The sequence below is a fragment of the Heptranchias perlo genome, chromosome 3 (genome assembly GCF_035084215.1).
Source record: "Heptranchias perlo isolate sHepPer1 chromosome 3, sHepPer1.hap1, whole genome shotgun sequence".
NCBI classification, from domain to species: Eukaryota; Metazoa; Chordata; class Chondrichthyes; order Hexanchiformes; family Hexanchidae; genus Heptranchias; species Heptranchias perlo.
In genome coordinates this window covers 140,297,165-140,315,470 of record NC_090327.1, presented here as the reverse complement: position 1 = coordinate 140,315,470, position 18,306 = coordinate 140,297,165, and the positions used below count along the sequence as shown (strand labels likewise).

General features: G+C 45.4%; 2 protein-coding genes and 2 pseudogenes across 2 annotated transcripts; 2 read left to right on the top strand and 2 right to left on the bottom strand.

Annotated features, from left to right (window-relative positions):
• Window positions 1-171: 171 nt before the first annotated feature.
• LOC137309006 (histone H2B-like) lies at window positions 172-564 on the top strand. Its single transcript, XM_067977372.1, has one exon. The coding sequence runs from the start codon at window positions 172-174 to the stop codon at window positions 562-564; it is 393 nt and encodes a 130-aa protein (XP_067833473.1).
• Window positions 565-1,409: 845 nt separating this feature from the next.
• On the top strand, window positions 1,410-1,797 carry LOC137307701 (histone H2A type 2-B-like; annotated as a pseudogene).
• Window positions 1,798-8,193: 6,396 nt separating this feature from the next.
• LOC137320264 (histone H2A-like) lies at window positions 8,194-9,426 on the bottom strand (annotated as a pseudogene).
• On the bottom strand, window positions 8,935-10,695 carry LOC137320265 (histone H2B 1/2-like). The gene has a single exon (XM_067982052.1). It carries the CDS (start codon window positions 10,680-10,682, stop codon window positions 10,308-10,310), a length of 375 nt encoding a protein of 124 aa, XP_067838153.1. The 5' UTR covers window positions 10,683-10,695; the 3' UTR covers window positions 8,935-10,307.
• Window positions 10,696-18,306: the final 7,611 nt, after the last annotated feature.

The following is an 18,306-nucleotide window of genomic DNA, read 5'->3' as shown; positions in this document are numbered from 1 at the left end:
ATCTAATAATCTCCTCTGCACTCTCTCCAAGGCCTTCACATTCTTCTTAAACTGTGGTGCCCACAATTGTATACAATACTCCAGCTGGGATCTAAACAGTTATTTATGAAGGTTTAGCATAACTTCCTTGCTAACTAATTTATTCTCTGCCTCTATTTGCTTTTGTACAACATGCCTCGATTTATAAAGCCAATGATGGACAACAAAACAGCTCCCAAGAAGGGCGCCAAGAAAACTCTGAAAAAAGTGCCCCCCAGGGGCGGTAAGAAGCGGAGAAAGTCGAGGAAGGAGAGTTATTCCATCTACATCTACAAAGTGATGAAGCAGGTTCACCCCGACACCGGCATCTCCTGCAAGACCATGGGCATCATGAACTCCTTTGTGAACGATATTTTCGAGCGCATCGCGGGTGAGGCTTCCCGCCTGGCCAATTACAACAAGCGGGCGACCATCAGCACCCGAGAGATCCAGACCTCCGTGCGCCTGCTGCTGCCCGGAGAACTGGCCAAGCACGCCGTGTCGGAAGGGACAAAAGTGGCTACCAAGTACACCAGCTCCAAGTAAAACTCCACCATCAACAGAAAAAACGGCTCTTTTAAGAGCCACCCATAACCTCTCTGGAAGAGCTGCATTTCTTATATATTTGCTTGGTATCATTTTAATACGGCAATATTATTATTCCAATCTTATAATGAACTGATATTGAAACTGCCCCATTGAAATCCCTGGCCCAAAAACTGAACACGAGTTTGCGATCCGCTCTTTCCCTTTCGTTTTGCTCTTAAAGCGTTACTATTCTGGCCTCTCTCAGCCCCTGAATGATGCTGACTGATATTAACAACAACCCCACTATTTGCAGTATCACAGCGGAATAGGGGCAGATCGAGAGCTCCGTCCGGGTCCTTTTCATAGAAGCACTCTCGGCTTTGAGAAGGGATCGATTCATAACGTGTCTCTTTTACAAAGACTAAATTGAAATATGTCCCTTCACGGAATGCCGTGAATGGGGCTATAGTCCCGTCCGGTACAGTTTGAAAGCGATGGTAGAATGAGCAATAACTTAAACCAGATTTTAAAACAGCGCCAGCGATTTGTGACGGGTAAAGCAGAATAAGACAGGATAAAAAGATTGGGTTCAAAATCTTGTGATCAGGGCGACATTGATCTAAATCCGATCCTTTACTACACTGAAATTGATAGAACATTTTGAAATTCATAAATTTCCTTGTCTGACCGTTCAGGCCCGTAAACCCCGCCCTCTTCTGATTCCCAGCTATCTGATTGGTTGAACTTTATTACATCAATTTGCCTATTCCATTAACCAATCAGGTGAATCTTTCAGTCCAGAAGAAAGGTAAATACTGCAGTCGTTTATCATTCTTTGTGAAAGTGTTTGTGAGATTGTGGAAATGTCTGGAAGAGGAAAAACCGGCGGTAAAGCTCGGGCCAAGGCCAAGTCTCGCTCATCCGGGCCGGACTGCCGTTCCCTGTGGGCCGTGTTCACAGGCTCCTGCGAAAGGGGAACTATGCTGAACGTGTGGGTGCCGGAGCCCCGGTCTATCTGGCTGCTGTGCTCGAGTATCTGACGGCTGAAATCCTCGAGTTGGCCGGTAACGCGGCCCGCGACAACAAGAAGACCCGCATCATCCCCAGACACCTGCAGCTGGCCGTCCGCAACGACGAGGAGCTCAACAAGCTGCTGGGAGGGGTGACCATCGCGCGGGGTGGGGGCTGCCTAATATCCAGGCCGTGCTGCTGCCGAAGAAAACCAGCAACGTGAGCTCCAAGAACAAGTAAAGGGGACAAGATTGAATCTGATAACACAAAGGCTCTTTTCAGAGCCACCCACTGTATGAAAGGGCTGGTTACTGTCTGAAGAGAGTCAGAAATTAATTTAATACGGACTTCATTCCGATTCTAGGAATAACAGAAATGTCACTGACGTTTGATCATCGGCTTCAAGCGGCATTATTATTTAGTCTCATCATCCGACAACACTTGCTCGTTCTGTATTATTTTACACAGATTTGTGTAACAGAATCTGACTGATGTGTTGATTATTGTGTCAGCGATTGCTGAATCAGTGCGTGAAATTTGCCTGTGTTATTGGATGTGAGTCCCTGTGAATGTGACACTAATGTTTTGCACTGCTTTTATTTCTAGCGCTCAGTGAGAGCAGGACATATTTTGTTCGTCTGGTGGAAATCGTGTCTCTCCAGTCCTGCGTGTGTGGAAATGAAACTGTCTCCGTTTCAAATCCCTCATGTTGGTTAGTCTGGTAGGGGCACTCGTGTCTCTCTGGTGTTGGTACTTAGTCTAAAATTAGCAGCTACTGCTGCTGCCATAATAGTTACAGATCGGCTCTACACTCATCTCTGCGCTGTTCTGATGGGCTACGAGATGTATAATTTATAAATAGTAGGACCGCCCGTCTGAAATCCGCTCCCTCTTTACGAATTTCTCGTTTAATTAAATTTCCGTGAATTGTACGGAACCGAGATTTCAACCCAGATCAGAGCTCTTTCTATTGCCGATTTGGTGGCTCGTAAAAAAGCCTTTGTTGCACTTGGTAATGGAGCCGGGTCGGGTTTAAACGCGCTCCCCGCGGATGCGGCGGGCCAGCTGGATGTCTTTGGGCATGATGGTGACTCGCTTGGCGTGGATGGCGCACAGGTTCGTATCCTCAACGCCCCGCGGGTTTCCTCGTAGATCAGACCCGAGATCCGTTTGACACCGCCACGGCGAGCCAGGCGGCGGATTATTTTTTCAAAAAATATACTTTATTCATAAAATTTGCAGCAAAACATACAATACAGTTGTCATATCACATTCCAAACGTACACAATACAGATTATACAATTTGCAGGTTACATCAAGTACAGTTCAATGAACACATTGTACATAATTACAGTTCATGACACTGAGGGTGCCTCATTGCATTATACTCAATACAGATTATTGAATACAGATTCATTGAAGGTACATTTGAATATTACATTCTGCAGGAAGGAGTTTTCCCTGATTGCAGCCCCTCGGTATACAATGGCTGGAAGGCTCTAAACGGTTGCCTTTTCCCACAGAGCCTTTGCGGTGGCTGTACCCAGCCTCAGTTCGTCCCTGAGCACGTTTTCTGGACCTTGTTAATGGTTTGGTGATTCCCTGGATGATATCACGAAGCACTTTACAGTGCCGTTTGGCTCCGCCTTTACCCAGTCCTTCGCCTCCTTTACCTCTACCAGACATGATGGTTCTTTACTGCTAAATGCAAAGAGAAATTATGCTGGTTCTGTTTTTATGCAGATCGCCCCGATCTGGGTGAGAAAGGCATAGGTTGAGAGAGAGAGCGGAGGAAACAGAGTGAGACATTAAAAAGAGAGGGGAGGAAACAGGGTGAGATATTAAACAGAAAGGGGTGGTGATAAAGTGAGATATTAAACAGAGAGGGAGGAGACAGAGTGAGATATTAAACAGAGAGGAGAGGAGACAGAGTGAGATATTAAACAGAGAGGAGAGGAGATAGAGTGAGATATTAAACAGAGGGGAGGAGATAGAGTGAGATATTAAACAGAGAGGGGGGGAGACAGAGTGAGATATTAAACAGAGAGGGGAGGAGACAGAGTGAGATATTGAACAGAGAGGGGAGGAGATAGAGTGAGATATTAAACAGAGAGGGGAGGAGACAGAGTGAGACATTAAACAGAGAGGGGAGGAGATAGAGTGAGATATTAAACAGAGAGGGGAGGAGACAGAGTGAGACAATAAACAGAGGGAAGGAGAGAGAGTGAGATATTAAACAGAGAGGAGAGGAGACAGAGTGAGACAATAAACAGAGGGAAGGAGAGAGAGTGAGATATTAAACAGAGGGGAGGAGACAGAGTGAGATATTAAACAGAGACGGGAGGAGACAGAGTGAGATAGTAAATAGAGAGGGGCGGAGACAGAGTGAGATATTAAACAGAGAGGGGAGAAGACAGAGTGAGATATTAAACAGAGAGGGGAGGAGACAGAGTGAGATATTAAACAGAGAGGGGAGGAGACAGAGTGAGATATTAAACAGAGAGGAGAGGAGACAGAGTGAGATATTAAACAGAGAGGGGAGGAGACAGAGTGAGATATTAAACAGAGAGGAGAGGAGACAGAGTGAGATATTAAACAGAGAGGGGAGGAGACAGTCAGAGTGACGGACAGAGCGGAGAGCGGCCTCTGATCTTCCAGCTCCACCTCCAGCTTTCTCCACCCGCCAATTTCAAACCGTTTATCGATAATAGAACCGAAACACAGCGCTCCGCACAAAACCTTACACACTCGGGCTTCATATTCGAGGATTTCCAGAAAGCCGGAGTTTAAAAGATGCCCCTTTACAGTCAGTAATATTCCTGTCTATATTCAGTCCCTTCTCTAACAAGTCAACCCGCCTCCTTCTATTTCAGTCCCAGACACGATTCTATCCCCTCACACATCCCCTCCCAGACCGCTTCAGCAGTTTACAAACACCTTTTTAAAGCTGATTTGGAGAATCTCATGTGTTGGAGTTTAAATTGTGATAGCGGCGGATCTCCGCCAGTTTTACCGTCTCACAGAGACTCTGGCCCCGAATCTGTGGAAAAAGAATGAACTGGGACTGGAGCCGAACAAACCACGAGATACAGTGAGGCCCGGCCCGGACATCCCATTCTCTCTATTTTAATTGGCAGTGGGGATGGGGTGGGGGTAGCGAATGTCAGCGAGTCATCTAAAGTTAAACCCCGACTGTTGGAGAAGGAGACACAGGGACAAACTAGTAAAAGATAACTGGTGAACATTGATATGAAGGGGGTCGTTTCCTTTATCGGATTAATGCGGAAATTACCTTCAACGGTTGGTTTGTTGGCTGGCTGGCTTTTTGAAATTGCTCTGATCCAGGCTGAACCGATCTTGTGGAAACAGAGGGCAACAGAGGGAGTCGGTGCTACCGGAGAGAGAATGGGGAACTCATTTCTGACCCAGGAACAGGTCAGGGAATGTAAAACAGATGGGATTCCACCAGTGCCTAACGCTGTAATCCAGACTGACTTTACAATCTCTAACTATTAAACCAGATGTTTACATCCTTGCTGTTTCTCTCGGTATCTTTTGATGGTAAAGAGCCTTTCATCGATAAAGTGGGCGGCTGTAAAATGAGCCATTGAGTTCTGTTCATTAATGGCACCTTTACTGATAAAATTAACGTGTGACTCCGAAATGGAGGGGGGATTTCTCAAACCAATCCAGGAGAAAATTGGGAAGTGGGAGTCGGGTGTGTTTACTAGGACAGTGCAGGATTAATATCAGACTGCAACAGTTCCAGATTAATTTAATCAGAGTGAAACACTCAATCACAGAGTAAGATCGAACGGTTTTCAGCTGTAAGAGCGTAGTGTGATGGACACTGGCCGTTCTATCATTGATGTCCGAGGCACTAACAGTGCATTTAACTAACTCCAGCACTGAGGGTGAGCCTCAATCTTTTTTTCATTCGTTCATGGGATGTGGGCGTCGCTGGCGATGACAGCATTTATTGCCCATCCCTAATTGCCCTCGAGAAGGTGGTGGTGAGCCGCCTTCTTGAACCGCTGCAGTCCGTCTGGTGATGGTTCTCCCACAGTGCTGTTAGGAAGGGAGTTCCAGGATTTTGACCCAGCGACGATGAAGGAACGGCGATATATTTCCAAGTCGGGATGGTGTGTGACTTGGAGGGGAACGTGCAGGTGGTGTTGTTCCCATGCGCCTGCTGCTCTTGTCCTTTTAGGTGGTAGAGGTCGCGGGTTTGGGAGGTGCTGTCGAAGAAGCCTTGGCGAGTTGCTGCAGTGCATCCTGTGGATGGTACACACTGCAGCCACTGTGCGCCGGTGGTGAAGGGAGTCAATGTTTAGGGTGGTGGATGGGGTGCCAATCAAGCGGGCTGCTTTATCTTGGATGGTGTCGAGCTTCTTGAGTGTTGTTGGAGCTGCACTCATCCAGGCAAGTGGAGAGTATTCCATCACACTCCTGACTTGTGCCTTGTAGATGGTGGAAAGGCTTTGGGGAGTCAGGAGGTGAGTCACTCGCCGCAGAATACCCAGCCTCTGACCTGCTCTCGTAGCCACAGTATTTATATGGCTGGTCCAGTTCAGTTTCTGGTCAATGGTGACCCCCAGGATGTTGATGGTGGGGGATTCAGCGATGGTAATGCCGTTGAATGTCATGGGGAGGTGGTTAGACTCTCTCTTGTTGGAGATGGTCATTGCCTCGTACTTATCTGGCGTGAATGTTACTTGACACTTATGAGCCCAAGCCTGGATGTGGTCCAGGTCTTGCTGCATGCGGGCTCGGACTGCTTCATTATCTGAGGGGTTGCGAATGGAACTGAACACTGTGCAGTCATCAGCGAACATCCCCATTTCCAACCTTATGATGGAGGGAAGGTCATTGGTGAAGCAGCTGAAGATGGTTGGGCCTAGGACACTGCCCTGAGGAACTCCTGCAGCAATGTCCTGGGGCTGAGATGATTGGCCTCCAACAACCACTACCATCTTCCTTTGTGCTAGGTATGACTCCAGCCACTGGAGAGTTTTCCCCCTGATTCCCATGGACTTCAATTTTACTAGGGCTCCTTGCTGCCACACTCGGTCAAATGCTGCCTTGATGTCAAGGGCAGTCACTCTCAACTCACCTCTGGAATTCAGCTCTTTTGTCCATGTTTGGACCAAGGCTGTAATGAGGTCTGGAGCCGAGTGGTCCTGGCGGAACCCAAACTGAGCATCAGTGAGCAGGTTATTGGTGAGTAAGTGCCGCTTGATAGCACTGTCGATGACACCTTCCATCACTTTGCTGATGATTAAGAGTAGACTGATGGGGCGGTAATTGGCCGGATTGGATTTGTCCTGCTTTTTGTGGACAGGACATACCTGGGCAATTTTCCACATTGTCGGGTAGATGCCAGTGTTGTAGCTGTACTGAAACAGCTTGGCTCGAGGCGCAGCTAGTTCTGGAGCACAAGTCTTCAGCACGACAGCTGGGATGTTGTCGGGTCCCAATGCCTTTGCTGTATCCAGTGCACTCAGCCGTTTCTTGATATCACGTGGAGTGAATCGAATTGGCCGAAGACTGGCTTCCGTGATGGTGGGGATATCGGGAGGAGGCTGAGATGGATCATCCACTCAGCACTTCTGGCTGAAGATGGTTGCAAACGCTTCAGCCTTGTCTTTTGCACTCACGTGCTGGACTCCGCCATCATTGAGAATGGGGATGTTTGCAGAGCCTCCTCCTCCCGTTCGTTGTTTAATTGTCCACCACCATTCACGACTGGATGTGGCAGGACTGCAGAGCTTTGATCTGATCCGTTGATTGTGGAATCGCTTCGCTCTGTCCATAGCATGTTGCTTCCGCTGTTTAGCATGCATGTAGTCCTGAGTTGTAGCTTCAGCAGGTTGGTACCTCATTTTTAGGTACGCCTGGTGCTGCTCTTGGCATGCTCTTCTACACTCCTCATTGAACCAGGGTTAATCCCTTGGCTTGTTGGTAATGGTAGAGTGAGGAATATGCCGGGCCATGAGGTTACAGATTGTGCTGGAATACAATTCTGCTGCTGCTGATGGCCCACAGCGCCTTATGGATGCCCAATTTTGAGCTGCTCGATCCGTTCTGAATCTATCCCATTTAGCACGGTGGTAGTGCCACACAACACATTGGATGGTGTCCTCAGTGCGAAGACGGGACTTCATCTCCCCGAGGACTGTGTGGTGGTCACTCCTACCAATACTGTCATGGACAGATGCATTTGCTACTGGTAGATTGGTGAGGACGAGGTCAAGTAAATTTTTCCCTTGTGTTGGTTCGCTCACCACCTGCCGCAGGCCCAGTCTAGCAGCTATGTCCTTCAGGACTCGGCCAGCTCGGTCAGTCGTGGTTCTACCGAGCCACTCTTGGTGATGGACATTGAAGTCCCCCACCCAGAGTACATTTTGTGCCCTTGCTACCCTCAGTGCTTCCTCCAAGTGGTGCTCAACATGGAGGAGGACTGGTTCATCAGCTGAGGGAGGACGGTAGGTGGTAATCAGCAGGAGGTTTCCTTGCCCATGTTTGACCTGATGCCATGAGATTTCATGGGGTCCGGAGTCAATGTTGAGGACTCCCAGGGCCACTTGGGACTCGGATGGGATGTAAAACCCAGGGTGGATGTAATGCTCGCTCGGATCAACTGAAGTTTCAGTTTATTGTCCCTCTCCAGTTGTGCTCAGAGGCTGTTTGAATTTAACTCGCAATAATAGATCCAAAGGCTGATGATTAGAAATTATATTACATGAGGTTTAAAAACCTGAGAACACCTTTTAAAGTGTTTGGCGCTTTCACTCAGCGCTAGAATCAGAAGCAGTGGGACACATTAGTGTCACATTCACTGCGGTACTCGGAACTGACACAGGAACAGGCTCAGGGACAGAATAAATCCCTCACTCACATCCAATAACAGACACATTTCACTCACCCTGATTCAGCAATCGCTGCGACAATAATCATCAAATCAATCAGCTTCTGTTGTACAAATCTGGGTAACAGATGACACACCGAATAAGTGTTGTCCGATGATATGACTGTCAATAACATTTGCAGCAATGGCCGGAACACAACAGAAAGCATCTTGTAGACAATGGTCAAACGTCCAAAAATAACCTAACTTGGTATTTCTGTATTCCACCCGCCCAGTTTACTGACAATTATATTTTGTCTCATTTCGGATACAATCTGCAAATTTCAACCCATTGGAGGTTGGCGACATCTACTGTCCGGAAGCGAGTACTGGAACAGACCGATATGGATCAGTTAAATTTAACAAGATATTTATTTAGTTTCTAACTGACAGGAGGCAGTTTGTTCCAGAATTGGAATCAGCTGTTCAGCGTCACAGGGGCATGAAATCGAGACGAGGACAGTAAAATATCCAAATCTGAAACATGTTTTATTGTTAAATTCCAGCCCTTTCATAGATACAGTGGGTGGCTCTGAAAAGAGCATTTGGGTTATCAGCTTAAATCTTCGCCGATTTACTTGCTCTTCGAGCTCAGTGCTGCCTTTTTTAGGCAGCAGCACGGCATCCATATTAGGCAACACCCCGCCCTGAGCGATGGTCACCCCTCCCAGCAGCTTGTTGAGCTCCTCGTCGTTGCGGACGGCCAGCTGCAGGTGTCTGGGGATGATGCGGGTCTTCTTGTTGTCGCGGGTCGCGTTACCGGCCAACTCGAGGATTTCAGCCGTCAGATACTCGAGCACAGCAGCCAGATAGACCGGGGCTCCGGCACCCACACGTTCAGCATAGTTCCCCTTTCACAGAAGCCTGTGAACACGGCCCACAGGGAACTGCAGTCCGGCCCGGGATGAGCGAGACTTGGCCTTGGCCCGAGCTTTACCGCCGGGTTTTCCTCTTCCAGACATTTCCACAATCTCACAAACACTTTCACAAAGAATGAAGAAATCCTCCCGCACTCGCCCTTCTTATACATTCCGGAGGAATAGTGGGGGCAATTGTGATTGGCCCATCTGTTCTCAATCTCATTGGGCTGTTCGTTCAACCATTCAGAGAGTGGTTTTATTCACCAATCAATAGCCGGCCCCAATAGTCAGACCTGAAATGGTTTTTGAAATTTGAAAAGCCCGCCAATATATTTGTAACACAAGAATCGGATTTAGTAAATAATGTCACCTTAAGACAAAGATTTAAAATTCTCTCTCCTTATATTCTGTTATTCCACATTTTCCCATCACACATTCGAGATTCTTATAAATTCCGTATCATTCTCCGTTCGCTTTCAAACGGGCGGGAATGAAGCCCCATTCACAGCATTTTGTAACGGGACAGATTCCAGCTCAATCTTTGTAAAAGAACAAGCCACAGATTGTGGATCGATTCCTGTTCACAGGAGCTGCTGCAGGATCTGAACCGGAGCCGCGACTCCTGGTGTAAGAAATCGAACAGAGACAGAGCCTTTGGACTCTTCAATCCTCGGTGTGAAGTCCCTTTCAGGGTTGCTATATTACAAAGGGTGGCGGTTCATAAATTGATATTCCCGAATAATGAACAATGGTGAAAAGGGGAAAGAAATGACTGAAGTCTTATACCGGGCACTGATTATGAGAATTTTCCAAATTTCAAGAGAAATTACAAAAGCACGAGTTATAGAAAGGCAGTTAGTATCAAACTGTCTACAATAAAATTATCCCATACAGCGGGGTCGGTACAGCGTCTTCAAAGAGACCGTGGGTGGCTCTTAAAAGAGCCTTTGTGTTCAGGGTTTTTTTCAGTTGATGGTGGAGCTTTACTTGGAGCTGGTGTACTTGGTCACCGCCTTTGTCCCCTCCGACACGGCGTGCTTGGCCAGTTCTCCGGGCAGCAGCAGGCGCACGGCGGTCTGGATCTCCCGGGAACTGATGGTCGCCCGCTTGTTGTAATGGGCCAGGCGGGAAGCCTCTCCCGCGATGCGCTCGAAAATATCGTTCACAAAGGAGTTCATGATGCCCATGGCCTTGGAGGAGATGCCGGTGTCGGGGTGAACCTGCTTCATCACTTTGTAGATGTAGATGGAATAACTCTCCTTCCTCGACTTTCTCCGCTTCTTCCCGCCCTTGGCTGGTGCTTTATTCAGGGTTTTCTTGGCGCCCTTCTTGGGAGCTGCTTTCTTGTCCTCAGGCATTTTCCAAACTCAATTTCAGACCCAGAAATGAACCAAATCCGCTCCGAGCTCGGATTAAATAGGCAGACGTCATCGCCCCATGCTAATGAAGGATGGGTGAAAGCAATGATTGTGATTGGACAGGTGGGAGTGATGTCACACAACTTTTTCCTTTCACTTTCTGATTGGTTTCTTCCGCTATCCAATCAGATTTAGTACAAACCACCAATCACAAACACGCTCACGCTGCACATTGTCCGGTTTGAGCAATTTGTTCTGAACTGTTGCAGTTCTGCTTCAGGCCAGTAGATGTCCCCAAACCCTGGGACACTGAAGTTTGCAGATGAGGGAGGGACAGAAGAGAAACGAATTCTTCACATGATATTGCACGAGTGGGATTAGAAAAAAATGCGAATGGAGACGAGCTGCAAGTACATGTTGTTAGACCAAACATAATGCTGTGTTAAATTCTTGTCATTGATTTAGGGGCTATAGTCTATACTGATGGAGACTGCGACAAAATAAGCTTGCCGAACGGCCCACTAAAATGCCCACTGAATTTCAATATAGAAAGGTGTGAGGTGTTGCATTTTCCTAGGGGAATAAGGAGGCCACATACTGCTTGGAAAATAAGAATCTAAATGGGGTAGAGGAGCAATGTAAACCGTGTCCTGAGAAATCAGAGAGAAATACTGCGCAATGTACAGTAAAATATAATGGGGCAATTTCACAACTATCGAATGAGCAAAACATAAACTTTATTATGAAACAATTGTCTTCATTTTTCACTATTAAAATGTGCAAAAATGCGAGAGTAGAGGTTACAGGCAGAAACTATCCTCACATTGTACGTTTTCCTGTTTCTGTCACCACGACGGATAATGTGATTTTTTTTACGCTCTTTTACAGTTCTCGCTTATGTCCAGTAGAGGTCAGTCTCTGCTATTGTGTATGATAGTGGGGTTTATTCAGTATCTGTCAGTCTCTGATACTGTATATGAGTGTGGGATTAATTCTGTATCTGCCATTTTCTGCTACTTTATCTCAGTGTGGGATTCATTCTGTAATTCAGTCTCGGAGACAATGTGCAAGTCTGGATTAATTCTGTATTCTTATTTCACTTTACAGTATCGTATTTGAAACTGTATCTTTAATATTTTAAAGTATATAGTTTTTCGTCGAGTATTTAATTTGTAAATATGGATACAACTTTTCGATTTTCTTCAATCAAACAACGTGTGTGGGTTTTGGAGTAGCATTACATCATAATCTCTGAACTCTACTGTGAATGATAAAGTCTCTTTCAATCTGTTCACAGTGAAATTATTGGACTGTTTATAATGTGTAGCTCAATCAGTAAAATTGGTATTAATTCTGTACCTCAGTCGACATTGCATGAGATTTTTGGACTGGTATGTAATATGTAGATCAGTCTGCAATAATGGAATTGATACTGTATCAGTCTGATACTGTGTCAGATTTTTGGACTGGAATGCGATGTGTAGCTCAGTCTGCAATAATGGAAGTGATACTGAATCTTTCAAACTGATACTCGATGAGATTTGTGGACTGGAGTGTATCATCTAGTTCAGTCTGTGCTAATGTAATTGATATTTTTTTCTTTGAGTCTGATACAGTATGAGATTGTTGGACTGCTATATACTGTGTGGCTCAGTCTGCACTAATGGAATTGATACTGTATCTTTCAGTCCAACACTGTATGAAATTTTCGGACTGGTATGTAGTATGTAGCTCAGTCTGTGCTAACAGAATTGATACTGTATCTTCCAGTCTGATCATTTATGAGATTTTTGGACTAGTATGCAATGTGTAGATCGGTCTGTACCAGTGGAATTAATACTGTATCTTTCAATCTGATGCTATGTGATTTTTGGACTGGTTTGTAATGTGAAACTCAGTCTGCAGTAAAGTGACTGTGAAAATCATTCTGTATCTGTCTGACTGTGGTAATGTGTGATTTATTCTGTATCTGTCAGTCTCTTGTACTGTGTGTGAGTGTGGGATTCATTCTGTATCTGTCAGTCTCTGGTACTGTGTGACTGTGAGATTCATTCTGAATCTGTCAGTCTCTGGTACTGTGTGTCAGTGTGGGATTCATTCTGTATCTGTCAGTCTCTGGTACTGTGTGTGTGAGGGATTCATTCTGTTTCTGTCAGTCTCTGGTACTGTGTGTGAGTGTGGGATTCATTCTGTATCTGTCAGTCTCTTGTACTGTGTGTGTGAGGGATTCATTCTGTTCCTGTCAGTCCCTGGTACTGTGTGTGAGTGAGACTTTCATTCCATATCTTTCAATCTCTGATACTGTATGTGAGTGATATAAATTCTGTATCTGTCAGTCTGTGCTACAGTGTGTGAATGTGGGATTCATTCTGTATCTGTCAGTCACTGGTACATTGTGTGAGTGTGGGATTCAATCTATATATCAGACTCTGGCAATCTATCTGAGTGAGAGATTCATTCTTTATCTCTATGTAATTTGTACCTCCATTTACAGTATGGTATTCAAAACTGTATCTTTAATACCTTAATGTAGAAATAATTTTTCCCAGTGTTTAATTTGTAGATAATGATATAATTGAAAATGTAATGCTGTAGTTTATTATCAGAATATGTGTGCACTTTTTTAACTACTATTAAATCTGTATCTTAGTGAACCCAACTGATATGGTGACATTTTTGAACTTGTATATAATGTGTAGCTCAGTCTGCATGAATGGAATACTGCCAATTTCAGTCTGAATCTGTATCAGATTTTTGTAGTGGTATTTAATGTGTAGTTCAGTCTGCACTAATGGAATTGATACTGTATCTTTAAATCTGACAGGATGAGATTTATGGACTGGTACGTAATATGTAACTCAGCCTGCAATAATGTAGGTGACTGAGATTCATTTTGTATCTCTCAGTCTCTGGTACTGTGCAAGTGTGGAAGTCATTCTGTATCTGTCAGTAGCATGTGTGAGTTTGTGATTAATTCTATATATGCAGTCTACAATATTGTATCTGAGTGCGAGATTCATTCTGTATCTGTCACTCTCTGGTACTGTATCTGAGTGTGGGAATCTTTCTCTATATACAGTCTCTAGTACTGTGTGTGAGTGTTGAATTTGTTCCATATATGCAGTTTCCCATACTGTATGTTAGTGTAGGATTCATTCTGTATCTCTCAGTCTCTAGTACTGTGTAGTGTGGGATTCATACTTTACCTGTTGTCTCTGGTACATTATAAGAGTGTGGGATTAACTCGGTATCTGTCAGTCCCTGGTATTGTATGTCAGTATGGGATTCATTCCATATTTGTCATTTCTGGTACCATACATGAGTGTGGGATTCACCCTGTATCTTTTAGTCTCTAGTACTGTACGTGAGTTTGGGATTCCTTCTGTGTCTGTGTGTCTCTGGTACTGTATCTGTCCATGAGAATCGATATATATCTGTTTGTAATTATTCTCTCAGATTAAATTATTGCATTCCTTGCTGTAGTTTAAATATCTGAATGTTTTAATAGTTTTTCTCATTATTTAATTGATAAATATGGACATACTTTAGGATTTGATGCTATAGATTTTAACCAGATAATGTGTGAGCTTTTTGTACTACCATTAAATCTGTACCTCTGTGAGTACTATTTCGAATGATAATATATCTTCCAAACTAATATGGTGACATTTTTGAATTGGTCTATATTGTGTAGCTCAGTCTGCACTAATGGAATTGATACTGTATCTTTAAATCTCATACTATGAATGTGTTCTGAACTGTTATCTAATTTGTTTCTCAGGTTACACTATCTCTCAGCATTTCTCAATCTGATACTGTACATGAGTTTTGGACTTGTATGCAATTTGTATCTCATGGTACACTATTCAGATGGATACTGCATGTATTAAACTCATACATGTGGGAGTTCTGAACTGGTAATCAATTTGAATCTCAGTGTACATTATTGGGATTCATACTATACTGTTCAATCAGGTGTCATTTCTATCTGGTATTTAATTAGTAGCTAAAGTTGCCCTATTGTGAGATTGACGCAGCATCTTTCAATCTGAAAGTGTGATTTTGGACTGGGATTTTTGTATCTACCTGTCAGCAGTACTGAGTTAGGGTGAACTGGAAACAGTGTCTGCTGCAACTGCTCTGTTTGACTGGTGGATTGAAAATGTGTCTCTGGAACTTGGGATCAGTGTGGGACTGACTACTTCTGAGACTGTCAACTCATGAACTGTCTGTGTCTCTGAGCTCAGTGGGTGATAATGTACCTACTGTGTGTGAGGAGGAGCTGGCTGCACTGTTCCTCGTGCCTCGGGTGGAGGAAACTTCACATTTATTCTGGGTCATTCAAGGATTTGCCTGTAGGGAGAAAAGTATCTCTTGTAACTCAAGAACAGGTGAGGTAGAAAATACAAAAGTGATCAGTTTAATACCTCTGTTAATAATCATTTTGAATATCCACAAATGAAAACCAGCGATACAAACAGTGTTGGTGTCTGAGTCCACTGCAGCACTCAGCTTCTGCATACCAGGTGTGTTGGGCTGTTTTACAACAATTTAGTGACATCCAGACAACACAACACAACCCCTGCACTGGTTCATGAATGGGACTACCCGATGGGGCAGGGTTCTTTGTACAGGTCAGGCTTCTAATCCCCTCTCCCAGGGGACTAACCCTTCAAACAAAACCAAACAGTCGCTGTTTAAAATGTGTCCTTCACACTTCTAACCTGATGCCTGCAATAGATGATCTTTGTATAACTCCCCACATCCTTACTGTCCGGCTCTGTTTCCACTGTTCACTGTCCAATAACAACAAACAGGGTGAGACTGGACCTAAACCAGGAACATTCATTACTGGTTTGGGGAGAGAAAGCAGCAATGATTTTAAATAGCAGGTTCTTCCCATTCTGTCTCCCTTCCCCTGGACACACCCTGTACACACACAGCCCCAGAATGGTCTCTCCCTTCCCCGCTCACTCCATGTTCCGGGACCAGTTCCTGATCCACTCCGCCTCTTACATACAGCCCCCGGACTCCCCCTGACCTTCCCCCGGACTCAATGCCGATCTCTGAGCCCATCTGCGGACACGGTCCCGGAGCGATGAGCTGCTGTAACGAGGCTGCTGTTTGCTCCCTTACCCCGGGGCCGTGATCTCTCCATTCCCGCCTGTTTTAAACCATCTTCTTCCACTCACTGAGGGAATGGCCCCACAGGCCGAGCAGGGGGAGGGGAGCGCGCATGCGCTCTTCTGCTCACCAACAACCAGCTATGGGGGCAGGGCTGAAGGACGCATGCGCAGATATCAGGTTTAATTCTGAATACAAAAATCGATGGAAACTTTCCCCAGTTGGAATTTTTCAGTCTGAGCAAAGGAAGTGGGTCTGGGGGAAAGGTCAGAGGGAATGGGGTCTACAGACAGAGCAGGAACAGGCACCAGAATGGAAAACAGATGGGATTCCACCAGTGCCTAACGCTGGAATCCAGACTGACTTTACAATCTCCAACTATTAAACCAGATGTTTCCATCCCTGCTGTTTCTCTCGGTATGGTTTGATGGTAAAGAGTCTTTCATAGATAAAGTGGACGGCTGTGAAATGAGCCAATGTACTCTGTTTATTCTTGGCCCCTTTACTGATAAAACTGACGCGTGAGGAAGAAACTGAAGGGAAGATTCCTCAAACTGATCATGGAGAAAGGTGGGTGGAAAGTGGGAGTCGGTGTGTTTGTTGGGACCGTGTAGGATTAATATCTGACAGCAACAGTCCTAGATTAATTTAATCAGAGTGAAACTCTCGATCAATGAGTGTAATACCGAATGGCCCTCAACTGCAAAACTGCAGATAGTACAACAGGCAAGAGAGGGTTAAATATGGCCCATTGTTTTGTCACTCTACACTGTCCCTGAGTGCGGGATTAAAAGTGTGTCTGTCTCTGGTACAATATCAGTGAGAGATGAGATTGCGACTTCTGTCTCTCCAATGTGACCTTTCTGTATAAAGCTGAACTTTACTGGGTCAGTTTGGAACTGATACTGCGTATGTCTGTCTGTCACTGTGTCTCTCCGCCCTCTCTGTCTTTCTCTCGCTCACCGTGTCTGTCTCCCTTTCTCTCTGGTGCTGTCTATATCAGATTTAAATTTTGCAATGGAGCTAGTATCAATTGCCGTTTGCGGAAGAAAGTTCCAAACTTCTACCACCTTTTTCTAATCTCACTCCTGAAAGGTCTGGCTCTAATTTTTAGACTGCCCCCTAGTCCGAGAATCCCTATCCAGCGGAAATAGTTTCTCTCTATCCACTCTATCTGTTCCGCTTAATATCTTATAAACTTCGATCAGATCACCCTTTATCCTTCTAAACTCGAGAGAATACAACCCATTCTCTCACCCATTGTGTCAATCAATTATCATGGTGCTGGGTCACCCACCCACTGTGTGAATCAATGATCACAGTGCTGAGTCACCCACCCACTGTGTGAATCAATGATCACAGTGCTGAGTCATCACCCACTGTGTGAATCAATGATCACAGTGCTGGGTCACCCACCCACTGTGTGAATCAATGATCACAGTGCTGAGTCACCCACCCACTGTGTGAATCAATGATCACAGTGCTGGGTCACCCACCCACTGTGTGAATCAATGATCACAGTGCTGAGTCACCCACCCACTGTGTGAATCAATGATCACAGTGCTGGGTCACCCACCCACTGTGTGAATCAAAGATCACAGTGCTGGGTCACCCACCCACTGTGTGAATCAAAGATCACTGAGCAGGTTCACCCACTCAATGTGTGAATCAATGATCACAATGCTGGGTCTTCCACCCACTGTGTGAATCAATGATTGCAGTGCGGGGTCACCCACCCATTATGTGAATCAATGATCACAATGCTTGTTCTGCCAGCCGCTCTGCAAATCAATGAGCTCAGCGCTCGTTCATCGACCAACTGTGTGAATCCATGATCACGGTGCTAGTTCATCCAACCACTGTGTGTGCATTGATCGCAGTGCTGGTTCACCAAACAACTTGTGAATCAAGGATCACAGTGCAGGGTCACCGACCCAATGTGTGAATCAATTATCACAGTGCAGGGTCACCCAACCATTCTGTGAATCAATGATCACAGTACTGGGTCAACCACTGTGTGAATCAATCTTGTGAAGCTACAACACATGACTACATGCATGCTAAACAGCAGAAGCAACATGCTATAGACAGAGCTAACCGATTCCACAACCAACGGATCAGATCAAAGCTCTGCAGTCCTGCCAGATCCAGTCGTGAATGATGGTGGACAATTAAACAACTAACGTAAACATTCCCATCCTCAATGATGGTGTTTGCAACCATCTTCAGCCAGAAGGGCCGAGTGGATGATCCATCTCGGCCTCCTCCAGATATCCCCACCATCAACATCCTGGAGGTCACCCTTGCCCAGAAACTTAACTGGACCAGCCACATCAATAATGTGGCCACAAGAGCAGGTAAGAGGCTGGATATTCTGCGGTAAGTGACTCACTCCTGACTCCCCAAAGCCTTTCCACCGTCGACAAGGCACAAGTCAGAAATGTGATGGAATACTCTCCACTTGCTTGGATGAGTGCAGCTCCAACAACACTCAAGAAGC